Source organism: Sciurus vulgaris (assembly GCF_902686455.1).
Source record: "Sciurus vulgaris genome assembly, chromosome: 17".
NCBI classification, from domain to species: Eukaryota; Metazoa; Chordata; class Mammalia; order Rodentia; family Sciuridae; genus Sciurus; species Sciurus vulgaris.
In genome coordinates, this window is record NC_136478.1 from 3940557 (window position 1) to 3967288 (window position 26732).

The window sequence follows — 26732 nt, forward strand, 5'->3', positions numbered from 1 at the left end:
GACCAGAGCCATGCTAACTCACTGCGTCCCCTGCCTGGATTGTCTGAATCCACTAGCCTGGGGTTGACAAATGCCCCTGGGAGTTCCGACAGCAGCCAGGGCCATCAGAGCTGGGGACAGAGGCCTGGGGGCTGCCACACAATGAGGCAGGAGTCACGAAGACAGCGGAGGCTCCTGGGGCAGCCCTGCCCCTCACGGGTAGGAGCTGGGAGCCTCATAACACTCTGACTCCCGGGCGCCCTCATGGGCCAACACCACGAGTGTCACAGGCCGCCAGGTCCTTTGCAAGACCAACAAGTGGCTCCCTCGTGCAACAGTTTCTAAATTTAGAGATGTCGGCAGCGACAGCAGATCACCAAAGCGCCCCCGGGCCCTTCTGCAGGGCTGCACAGCCCGGGGCCAGCCCATGGGGTCAGACGTCTTTAGGTCCTGAAGTCCGAGCTACCTGGGGGAGCCCCTGGTTCCTCACCCACAGTCCGCCATCTTCCTCCTACTCTGCTTCCCCCGCCCTGCTGGCTTCTCCCAAGAACATTCCTGATAAATGGCTCTCTGGAAGCCCTGCTCCCAGGATCTGAAGAGGCATCCAAGCTGCAGGAGGCAAGCCACCTGGCCCCATGTTCCCAAACCCCAGGAGCAGAGCAGCGCTGACACCTCATCCCGACAACACCCTGTCTGCCCCACAGTGGTTAAAACAGGGCAAAGGTTTCCAAAGCACCGACGCCCAGCACTGGGTGGCTACTGACATTCAGGCTTCGGGACATCCACTCTAAGGTCATCGAGTGAATCCGCTTGAGCAGGAAGTTCATTTCCATTATATCAAGGGTGGATTTATTTGGAGAGCACTTGGGAGGGGCGAGTGCCTTCCAGTCACACCTGGAAGGAATCTGCAGAAAGCACGGGTGGCTGAGCCCCGCCTGGGGAAGGAACTATTGGCCTCACCAGCAGAGGTGCCTTCCCAGGCAGAGACCACGTGGAGCTGCAGGGGCCTGCGTCCAGGGCGGTGAGCAGGACCCAGAGCTGGCCAGGGGCTCCCTCGGTCACTGCTCCAGCCAGGGGCAAGCTGGGACGGGGCCAGGAGCTCTGGGGGTCAAGCCACTTTCCTGCATCGAAGGCTGGGTGGAGAGTGGGGAACATTCTTGTGCCTGGGCTGTAAAGAAGCAGAGAAGGAAGGAGCGTGAGCTGCGGTGGGCAGGAGCGAGTCATGAGCCTGCTCTGTCTCTTCCTCCCTGGACCCAGCACAAGCACCAAAAAGACCCCAGCCTCCAGGAAGATCCGATTCTTAACTCCCGGAGCGTCTTGGGGGTCTTCTGACTCCGTTCCTCACACGCCCCTGGACATCGTTCCCACTTTACAGGGGGGAAACACACGTGGGGAGTCGAGTCACTTGCTGAAGGTCACAGGGTGCAGGAGCAGGAATTTAAGCCAGGCCCTGCTGCCTCCCCAGGCCCTCCTTCCACAGATGTCCTCAGCTAATTCTCAGCCCCAGACTTCCCTGACCGAGCATCCTAGACACGCGTGGTATCAGACACTCCAGAAACGGTTCTGGTCACCAGCGAAGAGCAGACACCCTGATCGATCCCCATGGGCTCCAGCAATTCCTGCACGACTGAGCCCTGAATATTCTGGAACCTGAAATCTGCTGTCTTCCTTTCAAGGACACCTGGGTGTTCCCTGCCCTGGTGGACTGTCATCTGCCCTGTGGGGCTGGTGGCTCTATCAGGGCCGGGATGTCGACCTGGCAGTACCTGAGAGCAGAGCTGTCACCTCACCTCCCTGGGGTCCTCAGGGCTGAGATCTACCCCCTGGGAACTCTGCTCCCTCCCCCGCCCTGTTCTCAGCCAGCTATCCCCAGGCGCACCTCTTGTCCTCAATCTTGGCTCAGTGTCGCCCTTGGCTGGGCTCCCCCGACCCCCATGGAGGCAGCTCCAAGACCGCCAGCTCCTCTGCACCGTGTCACCTGTCACTCCCTCGTCTACCGGTGGCTCCACCTGTCAGTCAGGTCTCCTTCCAGGAAGCGACCCCCAGGGGAGCAGCAGCTCTGCAGGATCGGTTCACCACGTGGCCCAGCACTGTGCCTGGCATGTAGCAGACAGCCAGGAGCTGCTGCCAGGTACTGGTGCCCGTGGAACAGTGGCACTCCATGGTACTGCTGGGCAGCAGTGGGCAGGCAGGCAAAGCTAAGGGACGTCGAAGGCATTGTTGGCCCGGGACTGGAAGCACAGTTGCCACCTGCAGTCCTGGCTTAGGTCTCTACGGCTACAGGACGCTTCCACTAGGGAGAGGGCTCCCTGGGGAGCCGCCAGGGGCTCTGAACCTCCACCAGCAGGTGGAGCCCGCTCGCCTGCTTCTGGGCCAGGTGCTGCTGACAGCCGTCTGGCTCCCAGTGCTGGCCGCCCCTCCTACTGGCCCCCCTCACCTGCCCGCTGCCGCTCTATTGGAAGCTCCTCTGCCGCCCCTTTCCAGGTTCTGCCACGTATTTCGAGTCACCCTCTGCAAAAAGAAGTGTCCAGTCTGGTGAAATGCCTGCCTCGCCTCACCTGTGATGCAAAGCTACCTCCACATCCCTCTACTGGCCTGGTGAACGGGCCCTGAGCCCCTCCCCCAGGGAGGTCGCTGGTCCAGCCTGAGCCCCTCCATCACTCAGCAGCGGCCCCGCCCCCCGCCACGCACCTGCTCATCACCCTCAGCCTCGGGGTTGCCACACATGGCCCTCCTTGCCCGTGGTTTCCTAGTCTCTGGGGAGCTTTCCTGACCCCTCCTGAGGGAGGTTTCCTTGACACCCTGGTCTAAGGTGTCCTGGTGGTACCCAGTATGTGATGTCAGGAGCCTATGTCACCATTGCCATCAAGCAACCACTTGGACCCTGTTAATGTTTGGGTTTCCTGCCTGATGCTAGCTGTGTGCAGGAAGCAACTCGTCCCGGTGACAGACGTGGCCCCACCTCCAGCACAGAATGATAAGCGATGCTTGGTAACGTGCTGTTGGTCCCTGAGGAAGATGCTGGCCGATGGAAGGAGACGTGGGGGCACGGAAAATGAGTGGATAATTGCTTGGATGACTAGAGAGCTGGGTGACGGATGGTGTTAGCCATCTTTTCCCCAAACGAAGGTGCAGGGATGGTCCCAGGTTCTGGCACATCCACTGCAGGCTCTGACCTTCAGCACAAGGCCTTGCTGGCCATGAGCCCCACTTCCGCTGCCCCCAATTCCATACCCACCACCAGACGGCGCAGTCGCTTCTGTATTTCTCAGACTGACTTCCTGGTCTGTCCCCTAGGTCTCAGACTTGGGCTTTCACTTCCTCGTCACCCAGTGCGTGCTGTCCCTTTTCATGCCCTCTGCAAAGAAGGAATGCCTCTTCCCTCACCTGGATATTCTTTGTAAAACGTGTGTCTCAGGAGCCGCCCATCTGGAAAACAGAAATCAAGCTTTGTCCCGGAGCTCATGAGGCCTAAATAACGGCTCTTTCTTTGGTTCTTCTCCTCTGGGTGCAGCTGGAGTTTTCTGGAGGTCCTGGGGGGTGCCCCCACAGCGAGGAAATGAAGACGCACCCGGGGAACCGCCCCTCTTCACTCATGAACTATAGGGGACTGCAGGAGGGTGACACGCGTCCCCTTCTTAGGCTTGTGCCTTCTGGAAATGCCACAGAGAAACACCATTTCAAATGGGGGAGATGTTCTGGCACGTCAGGCACCCGTCCTAACTTGGGCCCCTGCAGCGATCGTGACTGATCTTGCCCAGGGGTCTTGTCCACAGCTGTCAGGGACAAGACGTGCAGAAGTGGGATATGGGCCCTTGGGTGCGTGGCCTCGAGGCCTGACTAAGGGACCCTTTGACTCTGGGTCTCCGAAGCGCCTGACTCTGGCCGGCCAGGCTTCTCCACGCAGAAGCAGGCTGACCTCTCCGCCTCCGCCTGCACAAGGCACAGTGGTCTCAGGCACAGGTGGCCAGCGCTCTGCTGACCTGGTTGCTGCCTCGTGGCCAGAGGCAGACACTAGTGACGGCAAGCTGAGCAGCCCCGTCCAGGTCCTGCGCGTTAAGGGCTCTCAGACAATTCCAACCCTGGGAGTCTAAATCAGATCTCTAGGTGGACAGGGAAGAGTGTCCTGCTTGGCTCCTCGGGCTTTGCTCTCAGTGGGTCCCCACAACTGCACGAAGTAGTTGCATGCTAGATGAGGAGACTGAGGCTCAGCCAGGGGATGAGACTGACCCCAACCACCCAGCCAGGAAATGCAGAGCTGGGATCTGCAGTCAGTCTGCTGGTTAGAGAGCCACGTCACCTGTCCCCCTGGCAGGACCTGAAAGCAGAAGCTGGATGGCTGGAGGCGGAAGGGGCTCTGGGCCACTCAGGGGTGGGGTCCCATCTCCACGATGGGGGGGGGGGGGGTCCGGGAGAGCAGGCGCAGGGCATGGGGCACCGCTCACCTGCTGGCCGCCGCTGCTTCACGCACTGCCCCCGGTTGGGGATGCCCTGGGCCATGTCCCCGGGGCTCAGAATGTGGCACTCGTAGCCTGAGGGACATTGCAGTGGCTCGGCCCCGTCCTCCGTGGTGCTGCACGCCTCTGCTGTGGGGACACGCTGCGCCTCAGAGGCAGACCCGGACACATAGGGCTCCCTTCCCGGCAAGGTGCCCCACACCTGCACTGGCTCCAGGCCGCGGCCTGTGCCTCCCTTGCTGCAGCTGGCACACACACCTGGAAGCACAGGTGTGCACACACACACGGGCTGTCCAGCCACAGATCCCAGCACGCCCACACATGCTCACGGGCACACCCTGCAGCACGCAGACACACACCCAGGCACACCTGCACACACACATCCCGACACACAGCCACGTGCACACGTGCTCACCCCACAAACCCCGCACCAGCAATGAGCCCCTTGTGCCAGGGTCTGGGAAGCAGCCGAGCCCCCTCCCCTGCCCTCTCTACCCAGGAAGGAGGCCCCATGGCCGGGGAGAGTCAAACCCTCCTGCTCTCCTGGGGCTGTGGCACCCCCTGAGCTGGGGCAGGGGATCTGGAAGGCGAGCATTTGGCTGAGGCCCGTGCAGGGACGGAGGACCTGGGCTCTGTGGGGTCCCACAGCTACCTTGTAGCACCTCCTCAGGGCCGTCCAGGAGCCAGCCATTGCCACCGAGCCACCGCGGTTTCGGCTGCACCAGCCAGTCTAGAACTGACAGAGGACAGGGTCAGGGGCCGCCTAGGCAGTGGGGCTCAGCCCACCTCTGGGCTGGGAGCCTCCCTTTCCCGGCCTCAGAGGCTCCCAGCCCACCTCAGCCTCGTGGAGTGCCCTGCAGCACGCAGACAGGCTGCTCCCCACCTTCAGCCCCAGTGTCCCCAGCCTTGAGGCTGAGAGACCTCGAAAGACGCGGTCCCTCATAGTGACCCCACTGACAAACGTGAGCGACGCTTGCTGTTGGCCGCAGAACGAACGTGTGAGGAGTGAAGAACGTGAGTGGCCTTTATGAGCCAGAGACATTTGAGGCGTTTGAGGCACTGGGAACACAGCCGGAGGAGAAGCAGACTAAAATGCCCTGCAGGGCTGACCCTGGAGGGGAGCAAGTCAGGACAAGCAAGGGGAGAGTGGGCGGGGAGGAGGGGCAGCTGGAGGAGAGACCGCCATCCCCAGAGGGGTCTCCCCAGGAGAGTGGTCCCTGGGAAGAGCTGAAGGAGGCCAGGAAGAGGCTGTGTATGTCAGGGAGGAAGTTCTGGGTGGGACCCTGCACGTGGACCCGGGTGTCAGAGCAGGGCCCACATCCCTGTACTCTGGGCTTCTGGGCCTGTGGCAATGTGCACCTCTCTTCAGTCAGATGACTGGACTAAAACTGCAGGTATGCTACTGTGTGACCTTGAGCAAGTGACTCCATTCCTCTGAGTTTCAGTATCTTTAGCTGTAAATGAAACTGATAAGCATCTCCACCCCATGCAGCTGTCTGAGTATGAAATGAAATGTATGAGAGACTACTGGGAGTGCCTGGCACAGTTGCATAGTTTGTGCATAGATCAAATCACTTGGCTTAGGAAGTAAAGCTAATCCCTATGCCTGGGTGCATTCCATAGGAAGGGACACCCCTGTGTGTGTGTGTGTGTGTGTGTGTGTGTGTGTGTGTGTGTGTGTGTGTGTGTGTGTACGAGCACGTGCACACCACTTATGTGCTCTTCCACCAGGAGGGGGCGCCATACCATCTTTCTTGTAAAGGCTGGGTGGGAGCCAGCTGGTCCCTGAGCGCCTGCCCCAACCCTGCCCAGAGGCAGACTCAGTAGGGGAGCATAATAATGAGCATTATTAAGTGTGCTGAGAACCCTGTCATCGCTGTGCTCTCCCTCACCCCAAAGAACACAAGGTGCGGTCGGTCTTGCCTCCCGCAGCCTCCCTGGCCTCGCCCGATCTCGGAGCTGCCTGCAGTAATCCCTGCTCTCGGGAACCTGGCGGCTTCGGGGAAAGGAGCTCCAAACAGGCGGCTGCCTAAAGGGTCTGTCGGAGCAGAACGGTCCCCCTCCAGTCCGCTGCACCCAGGAAATAGGTACCCACCCAGCTCAGGGCCTCGCAGGCTCTCCGCCCTCCACACCCAAACTTCTCCCCAAAAGGGATCTGAACTCCCTGGCCAGGTGCGTCCCAGGGCTGTTTCTCCAGAGGGAGGGTGTGGGGTCAACAAACTTACAGGCTTAGCGCTCAGGCTCTCCTGCACCCCCCCCCCCGTGTCCCGCCCTTCAGGCAGGGGGTGAGCTGCAGGGCCCTCTCAGCCCTGCAGACAGGAGGCTGAAGGAAGTGACAGCTAGTTCCCAGATTTGAACCCTGGGCACCCCACCTGCACTGCTGAGCACCCACTCTCCTCCAAAAACCCTGGGCACCTGTCGCCTGGAGAGAAGGGCCTGGTGGGGGTCCCAGGAATGTGGAGTCCGGGCAACACGGCCAGATATTTTTAAGAAAAGCCCCCGTCTGGGTGTTTTGGGGACTCCCCCGTCCCTGTCTTCCCAGCAGACTTCGTCTTCCGTGACACGGGCCTGGGGGAGGTCGGCCCCGCCCCCAGGAGGGGCTAAGTCCCCTGGACTTGCACCCAGGGAGCACAGGAGGGGCAGTGAGCAGCCCCTGGTGGCCGGGTTTACCGCAGGCGCTCTGCTGCGCCCAGGCAGAGCTCAAGGTCCACCTGCCCCCCTCCCGCGCCGCCCTACCTGGCGGGGGCGGCACAGCCTCCAGGCAGGCGTAGGCACAGCCGTTGTAGCAGCAGCGCCGGTGGCGCGGGCACTCAGAGTCGGCCTGGCAGCGCGCAGCCTGGCAGGCGCCAGGGGGCAATGTCCGCGGGGGCGGTGGGCAGCGGTCAGCACGGGGCTGCCGGGGGCTACCCGGCGCGCCCACCTCCTCGGCCTGCTGGACAAGGGAGAGCGGTCAGCGGAGCCAAGCCAGAGCGTTTGAGCCCGGCACCACGTCGTGGGACCTTTGTGAGCCTGCGCTTTCTGGCGTGGAAAACTGATCCCTGGGGATCAGCCTCAGAGGGTCGTCTGGGAGTTAAAAATGCGACATTTGTCTGTAACAGCCCCAGACCCAGGTGACTGAAGGCCGTCAACAAAGAAGCGAATCCTGGTTGCCTGCTGGAGTGTCTCACTGAGGATCTATCACGTGAGAGGGACCTCCTTCAGTACATGTGCATCCTTGCACGTGTGCACATACACACGCCTTTCTACATAAACACACAGATTTCTTATGATCATATATTTATATAGAGCTTTGAGAATTTACAACTCACATGGAATGAATTCACAAACAGCTTGCTAAATCACAAATAGCACGTGGAGGGGGAAAGGCTCCGTCACAAGGGACAAGGCGTGATGCCACTCCAGTCCACAGTGTAGTTTAAAGACAGGCAAAACCGGTGCTGGGTGGGGTCTCTGTGGTGGCCTGTGGGTGCTGGTTGGTTCCACCAGGGGCTCTGGGGCCTGCTCTGCCTCTTGACTTCACATGGATTACAGTGTGTTTGATTCGTGGGAATTCAGAGCTGGACACTTGAGATTTCTGTACTTTTCAATATTGCTTCAATAAAAGGTTAAAAAAATAAAATGTGGTTAACCCAGGGAATGCCCGGGACAAGCACTCTAGAGGTGGGGCCAGGAGACTTCTCATACCAGCCCTGCTGGAAACAACCCAAGTGGCCACCAGCTGACCAGCCTGGTCTGTCCACACAGGGGAGCGTTGTTGGGCCACAAACATAAATGAAGGTCTGACACACAGGACCACCCGGATGGACTCTGGAGACGATCTCCAGCAGCTGGACACGGAGGGCAACATCCTGTGGACCTGCACTGCATTCACAGGGAGCAGGCAAATCCATGGATAAAAGAAGTGGATGAGTTTCCCATGCCATCTAGGGGGGTGGAGTGGGCCATGGGCGCAGGTTCTTTGGGGGTGATGAAAACATTCTAGTGCTGAGCACAGCATTGGCTGCACGACTGTGTGTGAATTGCACATTTTGGGTGGAGCGTGTGACCTGCAGCCAATAAGGACGTTCCTAGGGACAATCACGCTGCCGCCCTCTTGAACCCCCACATGTGGCTCTCCCTCCTCCAAACCCCGTGGGTCCCCTCAGGGACCTGAAGCCATGCTACTGCACAGTGCTGGTCAACAAAGGGGAGCCTCTCCTCCCTGTATGCCACCCGACCCACCTCCAGAGACCAGACCAGGCAACGTGTGCTCAACTGACGGGTGTGGGATTGCTGGGTCATGCCAGGGGAGCCCAGGACAGGAAGGCCGAGCCGAGGCTTGCAGCCCCTTGGAGCATCGGGAGGAAGGAGGTCTCTGAGTCCAGCCAGGACACACCATCCAAGCCCCCGTTTCATCTAGACCTGAGCACATAGCACGCATGCAGCTGCTGAGCTTCCTTGGCAGAGTGACACCAGCCCTCCAGGCCTTGCCCCCTGCACCAGGGCCTCTCCTCCAGCTCTGCAGAGAACCACGTCCAGGACCTATCTCCCCCTCACCTCGGGAATGTGCTTCCTTTACCCAACCCTCCCAGCCAGGATGGCGCCCACGCCATCCCCACTGCCCCACTCGCCACCCCTGCTGCGGGTGTGTGAGCAACCTGTGCAGAGGCAGGGAGCAACCCCGCGAGGAGGAGTCTTCTGGGTCTGCCTCCTTAGGTAGAGACCAGGCCCCAAGACAACTCTTGCTCCCTGCAGCCTGTAAATGTGACTTCATAGGATAAAGAGGGCTCTGTGGGTTTGATCCGGGATCTCATGGAATCCTGGGTTATCCAATTATAAGTGTCCTATAGAGGGGGGCAGGGGAAGAGGGCAAGTGCACACACACACACACACACACACACACACACACAGAAGGCCACGTGAAGATGGAGCGGAGCCCGGGGTGGTGAGACCAGGAGCCAGCAGTGGTAGTGGCCAGCCTCACCGAAAGCCAGATGAGGCAAGGACGGATCTTCCCCTGGAGCCTCCAGAGAGAGCATGACCATGCCACCCCAGGATCTCCACACAGTGAGACTGAGGCTGAGCTTCTGGCCTCCACACTCAAGAGAATATATTCCTGTTGATTTAGGCCTCTCTGGTTTTGGTCATTTGTTATTGGCAACCCCAGAAAACTTGGCTCGCTGCTTGGCACATTCTATCAATGTCTGTGAATGAATGCCTCTTGAGGCCCCAGTTCCCATGACCTCCAGAGCAGTCTCCACCTTGGCCTCCCTGCCTCCACTTCCGCCCCTTTTGCATTCTCCAAACTGCAGTTCAGAGGGGCTTTTGGAAAGGCATCTGTGGGTCGGGTTACTCCTGCGCTCTGAGGCCTACAGTTTCCCAGCACCCTTAGGACCAAATCCCAGCTCCCCCGACCTTCGAGTTCAGTGCCAGTGCTGAGCTCCTCTCGTAAGCACCCCCACGCGGCTACGGCCCTGACACTGCCCTCTCCTCCAACCCTCTGCCCTCGAGAGCAGCCCCATCCCCCCTTGGATGGCAACGGCTCCTTCCTGTCCTGCTCAGCTGGGACCTCCAGACTGAAACCTCTAGCCCTGCCCTGGTAGCACCTGCCAGCTGTCCTCTTCCCCCAACTGACCTGCCTCCTCCAGCACAGCAGAGGGCAGCTGCTGGGCTCTGCAGCTGGCCAGCTGGGCAGATCCAGCTCAGCCACTCACAGGCTGTCTGACTTTGGGCCAGCACCGTTTCCCCCTCAGGGGGACGTCACCAGCACTCCCTCCTGGCGCTGTGTGAGGACTGAACCATTTAGACACAGCATAGGGCTGATTGGTATCTTCCCCTGGGGACACAGCCCTGTTCTCGGCCTGGAAGATTCTGCCTGCTTCTCTGTTCTGTCGGGCAGGTCACTCCTCAGTTCTTGGCTGAAATCTCCTCTTGACGCATCTCTGCCGGGACTCAGCGAGGGCATGGATGTTCCTGGTCCAGGCCTCCTCTAGGACCGGGAGGGTCACCAGATGCCCTTTTGCAACTGAACGGCAGAGCCCGCACACCGGGTGCGCTGCTGCTGACGGCCTGCAGGGGGCGCGGGCCAGGGGACCCGGTCCCGCCCGGGCACATCCCAGTAGGTGGCATCAGAGCCCAGCGCTTCCTGCGTCGCGGCGAGCCGCCCGGACCAATGCAAGTGGGCGGGGACGGCTGGGAGGGCGGGCTCCCGGCCCGCTCCGGCCTCACCCCGGAGATTCCACCTTTTATCCCCTAATTAGGAGAGTGGTCTTTAAATTTGTGCTAAGCCGCAGCGAGCCCTGGGGGGAGGGAACCGCGGGCGGGGGCGGGGCGGGGCTCGCGTTGCGGGGCGTCCGCTGACCCGCGGCCTCTGCGCTCCGCCCTCTCCGCGCCCCTTCCCGGGGCTCGCGCATTCCTGCACCACCGCCAAGCGCTCCCGCGCGCGGGGGCACGATCCCACGCCACCAGCTCTCCGAGCCATTTTCTAGAATTAACTAAATTGGAGCCGTGTTGGGGCCTCTCCAGCTTTAATCCTGATCCAAGGCGACGGCTGCCCCAGCCCCTCGGAGGCGGCTCGGGGGCGCCGCTTGTTTTCGCAAGGGGCCTCATTTACAGAATTAATGGAGCCCAGGGGTGAGGAGGCTCCTCGCCCTCCCAGCCTCCCATCCCGTGACGTCCTCGGGGTGACCCCAGAGGCCCGGGGCTGTGCAGAGATTCATTTTAGATGTGCCCTGTTCTCCAGGGAAATTCAAATGCGGTTCTCAGAATTTGGACAGAACAAAAGGGATAAGCGCCTGGGCGTGGACTCTCCCGTTATTTACCGGGGCCCATCCAGCAGATGGTCTGGGCGATAAAGAGGCGCAGCGCCCAGGGCCAGATTAAAGGCTTAATGTTTTGGAAAGCGCTCCACGTCAGGCAGGCCCGGTGACCTCAGGAGAGCTCTGAGCAGCCCCTGTGCCCCGGGGTCTGAGAAAGCGCCTCCTCAAAGAGCTCGCCCCACCTCCTCCCGCCCTGACTGAAGGGCTTAGCAGCCTAAGTCCTGCGGTCAGCAGGACGGGCCGCCTACCTCCCTTCTCTGCGTCTCCCACCACTGACCCCTCACCTCTCCAGCCGCCTGCCCCAACACGGCCCTAGAGCACATGAGCCCAGCCCTGCCTCTGGCAGTGAAGACACTGGCTGTCACCCCACCCTGCTGCTCACGGCCCAGGACACTGGCCTGCTGGGCATTCACCCCCAGGCCTCTGCTCACATGGCCATCCCTCTCCGTGGCCCCACACAGCTTCCAGCCCCTCATCACCCTTGGCCCTGTGCATTGTACCTGAGTTGATGGTCTTTTTCCCGCTGAGACGTGCCCTCCTGGGGATGGAACTTGGACTTGGCCTCACCTGTGTCCCAGGCTCCTAAAACAGTGCCCGGCACCCACACGCGGGCCCTGAGTGTTCACCATGGCCTAGTGACTGTTGGGGCCACACGGTGATGATGGGCACAGCTCCTGGCAGCTCGCAGGCCCCCTTCCATGTGGGTGACAGGTACAGACTGACTGATGTCCTCCCCGTATCCTGAGGACATGGAGCACAGAGTCACAACACAGAGCTGCCAGGCTCAGAACCTGGGCCCTGTGCCCTCGGCCCACGGCATGGCAGAAGAGGCAGGCTTCATCCAACTGACTTAGCTCATGATCCCCTGCTTACCCCTCTGAGGGCCTGGTGTTACCAGCCCACTGACAGATGGGGAAACTGAGGCACAGGTGCTCAAGCACCCGCCCTGCGCAGAGGGAGGCAGCTCTAGTGAGGAGAGCAGGCATCCAGTGTCTGAAGCGCGGACCTGGGAGTGCTTCCCAGCCCTGCCTACTGATGCCCTGGTCCCTCCACAGGGCTGCCCCTCACTCCAGGTCTCTGCCTTCCCCTGTGGCAGCTCCAGCTCAGGACACAGGCAGAAAACCACTGCGCCCCCCACAGGCATTCACTCACCGACACCCCAGCCTGCCCTCCCCTCCCACTTACTCGGCCACTGGGCTGAAAATGACATAATGGCATGTTAAGTTCCCCAGAGAAAGAAGCAGGTCCCCCGACCGAAAGCTTCCTCCACAAAGGCCACAGAGCAGCCTCTGGTTTAGTCTAGGTCCACACAGCTGCCCAGCGACTCAGGGCTTCTGGCTCTACATTCCTGACTCTGACAAAAACCATCCCCTTAAGGGTTCCCACCGATGGCCGCCTCGTCACTCCTGGGAGATACTGTTGGTGGCCTCCATGGATCTACAGAGCTGCCTCCCACATCCTTAGGAAGCAGGTGAAGGAAATGCCAGGGCCGGGCTCCAGCAGCGGGGAGCCCATGTCAGCGGGGAGCCCATTCTGCAAGTTCAAGTTCAAACTCAACTCACCTGGCCTCCAGCCAAAGGAGGCCAGCTCATGACGCAGGCCCCTGCATCAGGACATCACAGACCTTGGAGGGGAGGACGTGGACCCACCCTGGACACACTCACCATGTGTCATGGCGTGGGAACGCAGATATGTAAGACGTGTGAGCCCACCAGGCTCCACAGCTGCGAGACACCCAGGAGGCAAGTCCAGGGTCAGGAGTGGGTCGGGGGTCGGGGCTGCAGGGGAGCAGCAGCCGCTTTGGGGACAGGTCTCCCGGGGTGACAGGCGTGCTGTGCAAGTAGAGAGGCAGGGCTGCCTGAGGCACAGACCTACCAAGTGCCACTGCAGTGTCCACCCTCCAAGGGTTAACTTTACACCACGCGTTTCCTCTCAGGAAAGAGCCGCGCCGTCTCAATGCAGCCCACCGAGAAGTGTGCGCAACAGCTCTGTGGATGAGTCTAGACGCATGCGGGCCGAAGTGCCGGCAGAGCCTGCGTCGGTGGGAAGAACTGAGGTCATCTGTACTTACTTATTTATAACTTTCTGCGCTGTCTGATTTTTTTCTTTTTTTTTTTTTTTTTTTTTTTTTTTTTTTTTTTTTTTTTTTTTTTTACAGTAACAGCACTCTTGTAATAATCAGGAGAAAATGTGCCCAGCCATTTCCATGTAGGGAGAAAGCACAGACCTGCCAGGCCACTGCTCACCCCGGACGCTTTCAGGGCTCACTCCCTTCCTTCCCCGAGCAAGAGCTGTACCCTACTTTGGAATGTTCCGGACCAATAAAAATGCACCCAGGACTGGCTTGCTCGGTGGAGGAAGAAAGCCAATTCTCCTCTAGCAGTACTCGTTCTTCCTCTGGAATTTGGACGTCAAAGATTTAAAAATAAGTCTCTCCCTGGAACACAGGGCCGGGGTTCAGCGTGCGCATGAATGCCACTTTCTGGCACCGGGGCCTCCGCGCGGGCTCCAGGAGCAGGACTGGGTGCAGGACTGGGTGCAGGACTGGGAGCAGGGCTAACAGGACTTTCTCAGAGTCACTCAGAAAGCCAGCGTCTCACCAGAATGCAGACCGCACCAAGGCACCCGCCAGCACCCGAGGGCCCGCCAATCCTCCCCAGCTCCCGGTCTGCTCTGGAAGTTTGTGACCTGGTTCACTAGGTCAGCCCCAACGCCCAGCCTGCTATGCTGCAGGCTCTTGGCCAGACCTGGGAAGCAGGGAGGGAGCTGAACCTGACTTTGTCCCTCTCCTGGAACCGCTTGCTTCTAGGACAGGGACAGATGCCACCCAGTGTGTGGCACAGATCAGGTGGACCCCTGCTCTTCTTGTCACCTGCAGAGGCAGCTGGGAAACCACACAGGTCACACTGATAATGAAGGTGGAGCCACAGCCCTGAAAGGGAGGCCAGAAAGCAAGGACTGTCACAGAGGAGGGGCCACCAGGCCGATCCGAGCGGCTGAAAGTCAGCATGGAGCAGACACACCTGCACGGGGCTCCGGGGACATAGGCAGCCTGCCCACACCCCACGGCGGGCCCTGGCATCTTGGCAACATTCACACACATAGCTGAATGCACACCACGTGGAGGACCTGGCCTGGGCTGGGCACAGAGCTGAAGGCCCAGGCCCTCCCTGAGCCCCACAGTACTGTGCCCATGTTCCAGGTGAGGAAACGGAGGCCCAGGGACAGGCCTCGGCTGCAGCTGAGGGCAGTGAGCCAGGACCCCTCTTCAGGAACCTCCCAGCGGGGCTGTAAGGCCAGGGCACTGCCCTCTGGCAACTCTGGATGGTGAGAACCAGTGGAACTCAGGAAGTCAGCAGCCCCCCTGACCAAGAGATCAGGCCCCCACACGCCGACGGACGGGGCTCAGGGACAGGAGGAGTCTGGAAGGGGTGCCGGCGCCCTGGGCCGCTGGGGCTCCCACTCCCGCTCTCCGGGACTGAGTCCCGAGGTGTGCCAAGGCCAGGCTGGCTGGCTTGGGGCCACTGAAGGAGGGGTGCGAAGAGGCCCGCCCCTGGCTCCCGGCCCTGCGGAGCTCTAGCGGGAACAGAAGCCCCGGAGTGGAGGAGCCCCGCCCACCTCTAACAGGCGCCTGCGGTTTGTAGCAGTGACTGTTAAGTAAGATCAGCTTCCCCAGCGGCACAGGGGGCTCCACGCAGTACCCATGACTGACCGCGCCCTGTCCAGCCCAGACCCACCGCCCTCCAGGGGCCAGGCCAGGGCTGTGGGCAGGGTGGAGCCACACAGGAAGGTTTGCCTTTGAGCCCATTGGGGCTGCCTCCCATCAACCCCCAGTTCCTGTGGGACACTTCAATAGAATTAGAATCAGGACTGCCCTGGCCGTCATCTGGTCCTCCACCTTCACTTCTCTGAAGCCCAGAGGGGGCAGTGAGTAGCCGGAGGTAGCACAGCTCACTTGAGATGTTGCTGTGGTGACTTCTGGGCCTGGTGAGCTGCCCAGCCCCCTGACTGAGGGAGCAGCCTGTCCTTCCCCAGGGCTCTCTCTGAGACACATATGCCTCTCCAGTGTCCATGCTCTGGGGAGGGGCCAATGTCTGTGTTTAGCCAGGGATGGACTGTGGACAGCGGCGTCCTGACCAACAGGGGTGCTACATACTTGTGAGGATAAAACGACCTGCCGCCCAGCCGAGGGCTCAGGGCGTCGAGGTTCACAGGGCCTCCCCTCCTGGCAGCCGGGAGCCCTCCCGCTGGCCAGGACTGGCCTTGCGTTCCCAGCCTCCGAGCCTTCCTCTAGGAATGTCCTTCTGCCTCCTTCTTTACCCTCCTGCCGCCAGGGTCCCACCTCCTCCAGGAAGGCCTTGGTGACCACTCCCTCCTCCAAATGCCTGCCAGCCTTCCCGAGCCTTCCCAGGGCGCCGCCCCGCCTGGAGACCGTAGGTCCTGGAGTCCAGATTAGGCCCCACAACCCCACGCGCACACCGTTCCTGGGGTCCACAAACAGCACTCTGCCCCTGCTCTTCCAGAGAACTCCTGCCCACCCCTCGAAGCCCCAGGCCCAACGTCTCCACCCTAAGGAACCTCCTGGCTCCTGGGCAGAGGCCAAGGCGTTCTCCTGCTCTGTGCACTGGCTCCCGAATTGGCCCCAAGTGTCCTGGTGCTGACCCAGGGGCGGGCACCGGGCAGGGCAAAAGGAGCGAACACTGAGCAAAACCAGATCTGGCCCTGCCCGAGGAACCTGTGCCCACCTGGGGGCCAGCACCCGCCACCGAGGCATCTGATCCGAAGCCTCAGCGCCCGGTCCGCTGGCTGCGTGCAGATGCCGGGATCCTGCCGTGGGCACAGGAGTGCCAGGGCCGGGCTCTTGGGCCTCTGCCCCCAGATGTCCAGCTGCACATAGGAGCCCCTTGGGACACCTGAATCACGCCTGCCCTCAGGTCCCTGCTGGTCCCTTCCCGCCCTGCTTCTCTCCCGGGCACCGGGCGGTTTCTGTTCTCTCTCATTCTCTGCTGCCCTCCTCTTTACGCGAATTCCCCAGCAGGGATTCAGTGCCCACGTCCCCACAGCCCTGGACAGCACCTGGTAAACGGCGTCAACTGAAACCTATTAGCTGAGAGGAGTGCATGGCTCTCTTTTACAGATAAGATTGCTGGTACTCAGAGATATCAAGCAACTTGCCTGACGTCAAGCAGCTGGGGAGAAGCAGAGCTGCCCTCGAATCCAGCCAACTGGCCCCAGGGCTCATGCTCACCGCTGGCTATCTCTAGCTGTCCTTGGAACTGCTGTCATATGTCCCAGGACACCGCCCCCTCGGGATAGTTGTCACCTCCATCCCACACCTACAGGACCCCACAGGACCCTTCCCCAGAGCGGTTTCGGCTCAGCGTGTACTGAATGGTAACGGCCACCTGGATGCGCAGCTGTGCCCAGCAGGGGGTCAGTGGTGGAGGCACGCTGGGTTAAGTCCTCTGCCTTAACCAGGTGCTGCTCTCAGAAGGTGGCTCTGGGGGCCAGCCAGAAGCCAGGCTCTGCTCTCTGCTCATCCGCAGGGTCTGTCACCTCTCACCCCGGCGGGGGCCTCTGAGGGCAGCAGTCCCGCCTGCCCACCCACGACTGACACACTTGGACGGAGTGGACGCTGTGCTGCGTTTGGGGCACCCCGGGGGAGCTCGCAGGCCTGGACGGCCTGTCCCGGCTGCCTCCCGCGGGGCCGCCTGGCCCTCCCCGGCACTTACGTGGGGCTTCTCGGCCAGCCTCCCGCGCAGCGCCCGTCTCCAGAGCTTCCCGGCGGAGCCGTCTGCGAGCAGGAGCAGGAAGCCCAGAGCCCAGAGGACCTTCCTTCTGCAGCTGCCCATCCCGCTGGTAACAGGCATTTCCTCTGGGGCCAGCGACCTTCCAGACACTCGGGAGGAGGGACCCCTCGCTGGGTGGGGCCTGTAAGTGGAACAGCAGTGGGAGCGTCCCCGCCTGGTCTTTGCTTGGCTTCTTTCAGCCGCACTCTGCAGGGTCCCTGGAATCCTGGATCCTGCATCTGCATCTGCGCCCCACACGTGCCCCCTCCTCAAGGGCAGCTGGCCTGCCAGGTTATTTTTAGCTTGCCCTATAACCTCTGACCCCAGAATCCGACCTACAAGGGCGGCTGCAGCCCAGGCAGCTCAGATGGCCACAGCACAGGAGAAGGGGGCACCAGGCTGGCCCAGCTGCTCTCTCCCCAAGAACTTCCTCGTAGCAGCCTCCGTAGCAGGTAGCAGCCTCCGTAGCAGCCTCTGCCAGGCTGGGCCACCTGCGGATGGGTGGGGGCTCTGCTGCTCTCTCCAGGTTCTGAGTGGGGCAGGGAACTGTCCACCCAGAAGCCCAAGTGGGGCTGGGAGCTTGGCTGCTCACACCTGGCCTGGCTCACACCTGGCCCCCTCCCTCTCTGCAGGGGGCACGGGCAGTTCCTACTGGCACACTCTGCGCTCTTCAAAGTTCCCAGAAGCCACGTGCACGAGGCACAAAGCGTGCATGGGTCCCAAGACCCCACAGAGGTCAGTCAGCGTGTGCACCCTCAGGGCCCAGCAAGCGTGCTGGGCTCTTCCGTTCCCTGAAGGCAGTTGGGCCCCCACTTACAGAGGTGGAGTGGCAGGCCCTCGCTCCACATGCAGAGGTGGCCTCAGCCCTGAGGGTCTGGGAGCAGCAGCCTCTGCTTGCTGCTGCTCCTTCTCTCCGGTGAAATGGGCACAATAGCACCTGCTGGAGGCCCTAAGGGCTCCAGGGGCTGTGGCCACACGGCACTGGCACAGAACCCGGCTGGCGGAAGGCAGCTCCTTCTTCCCAGCGGCTCCTCCTGCTGCCCCTCTGGGGTGGCCCTGGAACCTCAGGTGCAAACACGCAGTCGGTGGCAGCCACCTCGGAAGCCCTTCCCACACTGAATGCACTTAGGTCGCACGTGAGCCCCAGAGGGGAACTATCTACTTCATCCCCGCACAGAGAGGCCAAGACACCTGCCCGGTGAGCACAGGCCCCAAGCACAGCCAAATCCAAGGCAGCCTTCGCCACCAGAGCCACAGGAGGCACTGAGTGAGTATGGGAGTGAGCGTCCCCGCACCCGATGCTGCCTTGCCTCCTGCTCCGCTCAGCCTGGTCTCCTTAGCCTGGTTCCAGAATAGCCCTTCATTTGTCCTGAGACGACCCCTGTCCCCACACTCACTCCTGTTCTGTTCTCCTTCTGCTCCTGGGGCAGGTCTCCACCCTCTGCTGTTCCCTGAGGCTGCCTCTGGAGAAGTCAGGGATGGTCAGCGGAGGCAGGAGAGCTGTCCACCACTGGAAGGGCCACCTGGGCCTCGGTCTCCTCCTCTGTGAGTTAGGCATGCAGCTGGAACCTGCGCTTGGTGACCATGGGGGTCAAACGCCTCTCACATGGCTCTGCTCTTCCTGCTCCCTTCTCCCTTTCCCTTTTCCTGTCCCTGTCCACGTCACACTCTTGGATGTCACATTCTTAGCCCATTTCCTGTCTCTGCCTGGGTGGCCTCATTTCTACCAAGAGCCAACTCCCTCCCCTGGGGCCTTTGACGCCACAAGGCGCCTCAGCCTGGCCTCTCGGCCTCCTTGCTGGTCCTGGGGGGCGCCAGGCTTGGTTCCTGCCGTTCCTGCTGCCGGGACGTGGTTCTGCCCAGCACGACGCCAGCCCCCGTCACCTCCTCCAGACCTCTGCGCGGAAGCTGCTCCTCCAAGGGTCTCCTCTGACCCGGGACCCGCCCTCTCCCCGCGGCACACAAGGGCCCCTCGCAGGAGGCCCAGGTCCCGAGGCCCCACTGCCACTGCGCAACCTCATATGCCAAAGGGACGTCACCACTGTGACTGAGCCAGGGACCTGGAAGTGGGGAGGGCACTGGGGATCCACAGTTAGGGCTGCCGTCAGGCGGGCAGGAGCAGGAGGGCCAGGGTCAGAGGGTCCTGATGGTGTGACCAGAGGTGAGGGAGGCCGGGTAGCACAGGACTGCAAAGACGAGACACGGTGGTTTTGAAGGCAGAGTGAGAACATGGAGGCCTGCAGAAGCTGCCAAGGCAGGAGCCCTGCCCACACGAGGTCTGAGCCGAGAGTCCTGCTGGGCTGCAGTCGCTGGGCTGCTGGGACAGCAGGCGGCAGGCCTGTGTTGCTTGAGGCACTCGTCGCAGGCCATTTGCACAGAGCAGAGGAGGAGGCCGGACTCCAACAGGACTCAGGCTGCAGGTCCCGGCTGTGCCCGACCCCTGTCTGGCCCGGAGTGGCCCCTCGGCACTCTGCACTGCTGGGCCACTACAGAGGACAGCCTTCGTCATCGGGACCCTGCAAGGACTTATCCCGTTCCCGGGACAGAGATGTGGAGGGTCATAAGTCAGGTCCAGTTATGGCTGAACTCAAAAGCACTTTCATCCAGAGCAGCACAGGGCCAGGCACACAGCAGGCGCTCAGTAAATGCCCCCTGCTTGAGATATCTGTCCCACACCAGGTGTTTGGATCGGAGGCACAGGAGGTGCTGGGCTGACGGTCAGTGGAGTCCCTGTGCCACTGACTCACACAGTGACCCTCTGAAGCCATCAAGGGTGCAGGGCGGCTGCTCCGGTCTGTGGGAGGAAAAGCCCAGGAGGAGATGCAAGCTCGGGGCAAATACCCCCAGGAGACCGGCCATCCTCCCATCAGGGCTGAGGCCAAGTCTCAGCCCGACAGCCAGGCAGGGGCCCTGCCAGCTGGGCCTGGGCTGCCGGCCAAGGCCTGGGTCCCATCACGACTCAGAGCCAGCACCCTCCCGGACTCCCGCCCAGCCTCGGAACTCCGTGTCCCAGCAGTGAGGCCAGCCCATTCACTCCAGCTGGGCAACCTGAACTTGACCCCAGCCTGGCGGCCTGTCCCCCTGGTGCTCACCAGCTCCTCCTGCAATTTCCCACAGCCCTGGGCAAGGTTCCTCGGGAGCCTAGGAGTCGGCAGGCCTTTCCTATCCTCTGCCAAGAGGGTCCTCTGGGGAGGCCGGCCTGCGGGGTCTGCCTGCCAGGGCTTCTCTCTCAGGGAAATGGTGCCTGCAAACGTGCAGAGCACAGTGCTTGGGCTCACTCTGCGGAGACAGAACGCAGGTCTAGGGGAATCCTGCCCCTCCACCCAAGGAAAAACACCCCTGCCTCACGTTAATCTCATTCCCCAGGGACGCAAAACATTTGTATGTGGCGAGCAGATCAGATAAAGGTGACATTAATTACATTTCAGACTAAAATGTGAATGACTTCCAACAGAAACATCCTGGTGTGAGGAGGATCAGAACACATCCGTTCGTTCATTCGAACACGTGAGCATCTACTATGCCTCAGGCCTGGGGAAACCAGGGAGAGCGAAACTAGGCCCGACCTCTGCCTCCGGGGACTTACTGCCAGCTGCAGGAGCCAGATGTTAATCAGTGCTTTGATGAATGTCCTGTTTCACAGATGAGGAAACTGTCTCAGATCAGCCCCTGAGAGGCTTAAGAACTTCCACTGGTGAGTCCATCTGACTGCCGGGAAGATGTCCCCACTGGCCTTGTCTCACAGTGAGCTACGAACTTGCCCTTGCTAGAAACCATGATGTCACCCGATCAGAGGTTCAAAGTGCAGCAGGAGCTATCCAGCCAGAGCTGAGATGCCAGAGGCTTCCCTGGGGTGGGACCCGGGGCTGAGAGCCAGGTGACGAGCTGTGGGGGCCTCCTATCCAGGGGACAAGGTGGCACTGTGAAGCAGGCCACCTCTGGACAGGTGTGGGCCTCACCTGGATGGCTGACGGCACCACACAGAGAGCTGTTGCTTACCAGCCCAGGCACTTCTGCCTCTTTAGGCCTCTTCCTCTGTTTAAAGAACAGTAGCTCTGATATGTTACAAGTATGACCGCCAACCTAGATCCTGTTCTTTCTTCCCTCTGGATTTTAAGAGAAAGTCAAATGCCTTCCTGGGTCGTTCAACGTCTCCTAGACCTGTGCGTGCGGTCTATGTCCAACGCCGAGCTGCGTGGTTCTTGTGGCCAGCTCGGCTCTGTCTCAAGGACCCAGTGAGACGGTTAGAAGAGCCCAGAGCCGCTCAGCGCCCAGAGGCGCCCCTGCGGCAGGCTCCCTCCGGGCTGAGCTCTCTGCACAGAGCAGGACAGCAGGTCCACAGGCTCCTCTGGCTGCACAAGGGCCTCAGAGCCACTGCCCCGCCCTCTCTAGGCCAGGAATGCACTGCCTGGCTCTGCAAGGGCAGGCCTTGGCCGCAGACCACCCTGCTGCCCTGTTACTGACCTCACTTAGCAGTCTCAGGTCCCTACTCGGCTTGCCGTCCTCCCAGCCAGGGAACACCCAGCTCCTCCCTCCTGCCCACAGCCACTCATCAGGGCCAGACCACTAGGAACAGAACCCTGGGCTCTGACCCACATGGCCGCCCATGCTTCACTTAGCCAACCGGATGGCCGCAGGGAAAGGGGCCGCTTTCAAGGAGGGGACCATGAGGCCAAGTGTACTGGAACACAGCGAGCCTGGTCCAGCCCTGCCTCTGCCCCAGGCCGAGCACTGACCCTCCACAGGCCCCTCCACCCGACTGCAGCACGGCCCTTCCTGGGACACCCTTGACTTTAAGGGCAGGAGCTGGACCCACCCCTGAAGTAGCACTGTGACTCAGGCATGCGTTTTTGCTTTTTCCTCAAAAACAAATCTGACTGGGATCTGTCCCCATCCCTCCCCTCACTGGAGACCCCGCATGGCCTCTTAGGACCAGGTCAACAGTGGGCAGCTCCAGGGGCCTGGCGGGGCCGGCGTTCCTCAGCCTGGCTGCGTGTCAGTGTGCCCTGCAGGGGCTGAGACCACACTCTGTCCAGGTCCAGCCCAAACCAAAGGAATCAGAGTTCAATTCAATTAACTCCAAACTCACCATTTTCAAAGTCCCCCACCGATGTCCATGAGCATCTCAGGCCCAGGAGCCCTGACAAGTCTGGCCTCTCCCAACCTGCCCCCACCCGACCTGGGAGCCCGTGTCCTCCACCCCTGGCTCCTCAGGTCCAGCACGCTGGCTTCCCACAAGTGCAATGGCCGAGCACCCTGTGTGGTTTGCAGGTAGCTGGTACCCCAGGGACGGGCGTGCTGGACGCTTGGTTCTCGGTGTTGGAGGTGGTGGGGACTTTAACAGGTGGGGCCCAGGGAGAGGTGCAGGTGTGGGGCAGTTCTGTGGGACCCGAGTGAGCTCCCAAGAACGTGGGTCTGTAAGCAAGCATCCCCTGCCCCTGGCTTCCTGGGGCCGAGCCGTCTCTTCCCACACGCCTCCTGGCTGTCCTCACAGGGGAGGGATTTGAGACACCCCTGCCCAGCACCCAACCTCCAGCACCAACTCCACAGGACTGGACCCACCTCTGTGGCCCTGCCCTGAGACCACTGGTCACACAGCCCAGGCTCTTGCTGGACGGTGTCCTGGGAGAGGGGACATGCAAGGGAGTGATGCCCCTCTGGGCAGCTAGCTGCCCTGCAGGGCTTCTCTCTGTGCCACTGACATTGGGGCAGCACCGTTCTCCAGCGTGGGGACTGTCGCAGGCACCGCAACCCTGGTCTCTGCTGCCAGGATGCCCTGAGCATCCTCCCCTCTCAACCCCAGTCATGACAACCAGGGGTCCACAGACATTGCCAAGTGTCCCCCACTCAAATCATCCCCCACTGAAACTCCCTGCCTTAAACCCGCATCACTCACCAGCCTGTAGGATAAAGTGGAGTCCGGATGCCGGCTGAGGGCCCTGTTAAGTCCACGTGTTGGATGCACTTTTATGCAGGCACATGCATACGCGTGTGTGCACGCACACCCACCCACACACGCACGCACACGAGTTTACAAATAAAACTAAACCATCAGACCGGAAGATGCCCAGAGAACACGGGCCCTGAGGTTCCGGGTCTGAGTGTACCGAGGCTCGCCTCTCCTCCACCAGGTGCCACGGGAAGTCTGTCTTCCCAAGCCTCATCTTAAGATGAAGACAAGCAGGCCCTGGATCCCAGGCCTGGCCGAACGCACCAGGGGCACAGAGGCACGTGTCCAGGCCACGGAGAGCATCGAACAGCCCGTCGTGGGTATCAACGCCCTTCCACACCTTGGGTTCCCGCGGATCCTGGTGAAGGAGGCTCCCTCAGCAGAGCCGGGATACCTGGGGCAACACCACCATGGGGAGCTGGGCGGAGGACACACAGAAGTCCCTTACACTGTCAGGCAGCATCTAAAAGTAAGGTGATATGGAAACACGAAGGGTGGAATACGTAAAGAACTCATAACTTAAAAATCAGACTCAATTTAAAAATGGGAAAGGGGTTCCAAAAGACATTTGTCCAAAGAAGATTTACATTTGGCCACGAAGCTCATGAAAAAACACTCCACGTTGTTATTGGTAAGCGAACCCGGCTCTAAATCACAGTGAGCCCCAGCTCAGCCCACTAGCTCAGCTGGAATAAGGAATAATCGGCTCTGGTGAGGATACAGGGAAACGGACCCCTGTGCAGGGCGCCGTAGAAACGGCTCGCTGGATCCTCCAAAAGCCAACACAGAGCTATGACCCGACCGAGCGACTTGTGCCTAGGTGCCCGCCCGGAGGAGCCCAAGAGGGCATTCACACAGAACCCGCTGTCCATGACAGCCAGAGGCGGACGACCCCCCTGAGCCCCCACGGATGGGCAGATGGAGCAAACATGGGCCAGCGGTGGGGGGGATCCCGTCTGGCAGTGTAAGAAATGAGGTCCCGGGACACACCGCAGCTCAAGGGCGCTTCAGAAAGATCACGCGTGTGGAAGAGCCAGACACGTGCGGAATGTCCTGGAGAGGCAGCTCGCAGAGTGAGCCAGGGACCGAGCGGTCTCCTGGGGCTGAGGGCGAGGGAATGGGGAGGGACTGCTGGGGTGGGGACTCCGCTTGGGGTGATGGAAATGTCCTAGGACACAGAAGGACGATGTTGACAACACTGAGCATGCTAAATGCCACTAAATCTTACACTCTAAGATGGTCGACCCATGAGTTTTCAAAAAAATTGGGGGAGAAATTAGAAAGACCAGGCTAGCAGAGATTGGGGTGCAACCTCTGGCCCACACCCTAGGAGGGCAGAAAAGCTTGATCGCCAAGCTGCCTGTGCGTCCTGACCCCACCTGCCTTGGTGGCCCGGGGTGTGGGGTGTGGGTGGAGGGGCTCAAGTTCTTCTCTGGGGCCCCAAATCAGCCCTCCAGTGAGAGGTGGCTTTGGTTCCACAAGGCCCGAGCCAGGCAAACTCACCCAGCAGTGTGTCTGCCAACCACATCACCCAGCTCTGACTCCAGAACAGCCCAGGTCGGAGCCTCCCGCCACCCAAGCTGTGCCGGGCAGCGAGCCTGGGACTTGCCAACTCCCCTGAGGGCTCTCTCTGCACCCTGGAAAGTAACCGATTCCGGTGTCCCAGGGTCAGCTCCTCTGTGCCCCACAGAAGGCCCAGAGATGAGGTGGGCACCCGGCAGAGTGGGACCTGGACAAAATGTGCTCAAGACGTCCTCACTATGAAGGGGACCATCCGGTAGGAGACAGAGACCAAGGAAAACAGATCATTGATGTCGGGTGCTGAGGGGCACAGAAGTCCTGGAGCCTGAGCTGGGCGCTGTGTGGTGGAACGCCTCTGGACAGGGCGGCGAGGAACACTGTTCCAGGCAGTCACTGCTAAACTCATGGAAAAGAGGGCCCAGCGAGTCAAGGGGAGGTGCGGGCACCATCCCTGCTGGGTGGTGCTCCTGAGTCTTGAGGGCTAAGACGGTTCTCCTCCAAGGATGAGAGGTGGGGCTGAACAAAGGAGGGAAGATTGAAAACAGACCCGCAGTGGTGATGGGGATGCGTCCCCAGGAACCCCAACCCCTCACTGACTGGCTTAAGCCCATCTTGTGTTTCCACCTCCTCTTGTTGATGACTGGCCCAGAAATGTGTCCATCACCTGATTTGGGCCAATGAGGTGTGAGAGGAAGTCATTTAAGGGGCTTCTGGGCCCGTGGTCCTCATACTTGAGAGATGCCAGAGAAAAGGTTTCCTTGTGTATCTGAACTTTACCTCCTCAGGATTCCATGTCAGGATCTGTAGCAGCCACCTTGTGACCGTGAGGTCAGCCAATGAGAGGATGAAGAAAATACCGAAATGACAGTGTTTAGGGGAGAAAACCCTGAGTCCTGGGTGATATTGCTGAGCTGTTGAATTTAGTCTGCCCTGAAGCCATCCTGCCTCTGGACTTCCTGTTCCTTGAGACAAACTAACCTTCCTTAGGGTTGAGCCTGCGGAGTCGGAGCTTTTCATCAGTGACTGTCGCATAGATGTGTCCTGACTGAAATGTGCCACTCTCCCCCGCCCAGGCGGATGAGCAGCTGTGAGAGAGGACAAAAGGGGAGAGAGTGGGGGCAACTAGTATTTCCTGAGCATCTATTATGGGCCACATTGTACCAAGCATTGTACGTGGGTCTCTCTCTCTTCTGACCAATGCTCTGGGTGCTTTTTATCCCCACTTAACAGAAGAGGAAGCTGCGGTGGAAGGTGAAGCCACTTGCCTGGTTCCACCTGGGGGACCAGGACATAAGCCCAGATCTGCCTTTGCAGGGGTCCACCTACTTGCTGAAGGGCAGTGTGATGGAGCTCCCCTGGCAGGGGAGGGAACGTTTATCTTGAGCTGAGCTTTTTAAAAATTTTCTGTCAATATCCCTCATTGCCTAAGAGTTGAGGACACTGATCTGCCCCATGACCAGCAGCCCTCTAGAGCCAGGAGCCCTCCTGAGGGAGACTGGGGACTCCATAGAGTTCCACCCAATAGTCATGATGACCCCACAGGGAGCCCCCCTTTCTGCTTGCCTCTTGATGGTCACTATGACCAGGCCACTGGTGCAGTGATCCACAGAGACGGCAGGACACACTGGCTGGGACCTTGGAGGACATGCCATCTGGGCAGGAGTTTAAGGAAGGAAAGAGAAAGAGGCCTTGATCCTTACCCCGCAGTGCCTGGTGCAAACAAGTCTACCACATGGCAAAAGCAGGCTGTCGCGTAAGGAATCCCAGCACACGGCAGCTCGATGCTTGTGCCTGCAGGGCACACAGGGCCCCAGCCCTATGGGCAGGGGGACAGTGACAGCCCCTGCCTCTACCCCATCCACACCTCAAGAACCAGCTCCCAGTAGCTGCTAACTCTCGTTTATTCAGTTTATTTTTAATGAAGAGAGTGCGTTTTGTGTCAGTCTGTGGGAAAGCTGAAGAGGGTCTGGGCACCGGAAGCAGATTTGTGCAGGGAACTGGCTGTGCAGGTGACAGAGGCGGAGAAGCCTGCAAGGGGAGGAGAACTGAGATCAACAGCCGTGAGACCTGCTGCCCCACGCCAGGCAGGGGGCCCAAAGGGTGGGTGGGGTTCCTGCACCCAGGAGCTGGGTCACCAGAAGCAGCTGGGCGCACGTCCTAGTGGAGACCAGATGGTGAAAAGCCTCCAGGGTGATGGAGCACCTGCCGCCCTGCTGGACTCACCATTGCCATCCACACC

The 26732-nt window shown here is 60.5% G+C and overlaps 1 protein-coding gene across 6 annotated transcripts; it reads right to left on the minus strand.

Moving 5' to 3' along the window:
* Positions 1–801: 801 nt before the first annotated feature.
* WFDC1 (WAP four-disulfide core domain 1) lies at positions 802–19127 on the minus strand. 6 transcript variants are annotated; one of them, XM_079117588.1, is made up of 8 exons: positions 18420–19127; positions 16966–17164; positions 7173–7368; positions 5089–5172; positions 4425–4562; positions 3367–3450; positions 2417–2490; positions 802–1147 (listed from the first exon to the last, which is right to left on the minus strand). In XM_079117588.1, the coding sequence occupies exons 1-7, from the start codon at positions 18578–18580 to the stop codon at positions 2432–2434; spliced, it is 921 nt and encodes a 306-aa protein (XP_078973714.1). In that variant the 5' UTR covers positions 18581–19127; the 3' UTR covers positions 802–1147; positions 2417–2431. The 6 variants fall into 6 exon arrangements, with proteins under 6 accessions (XP_078973714.1, XP_078973712.1, XP_078973717.1 ...); XM_079117586.1 differs by having other exon boundaries at positions 4425–4565; positions 18420–19084; XM_079117591.1 differs by having other exon boundaries at positions 3367–3408; positions 18420–19075.
* Positions 19128–26732: the final 7605 nt, after the last annotated feature.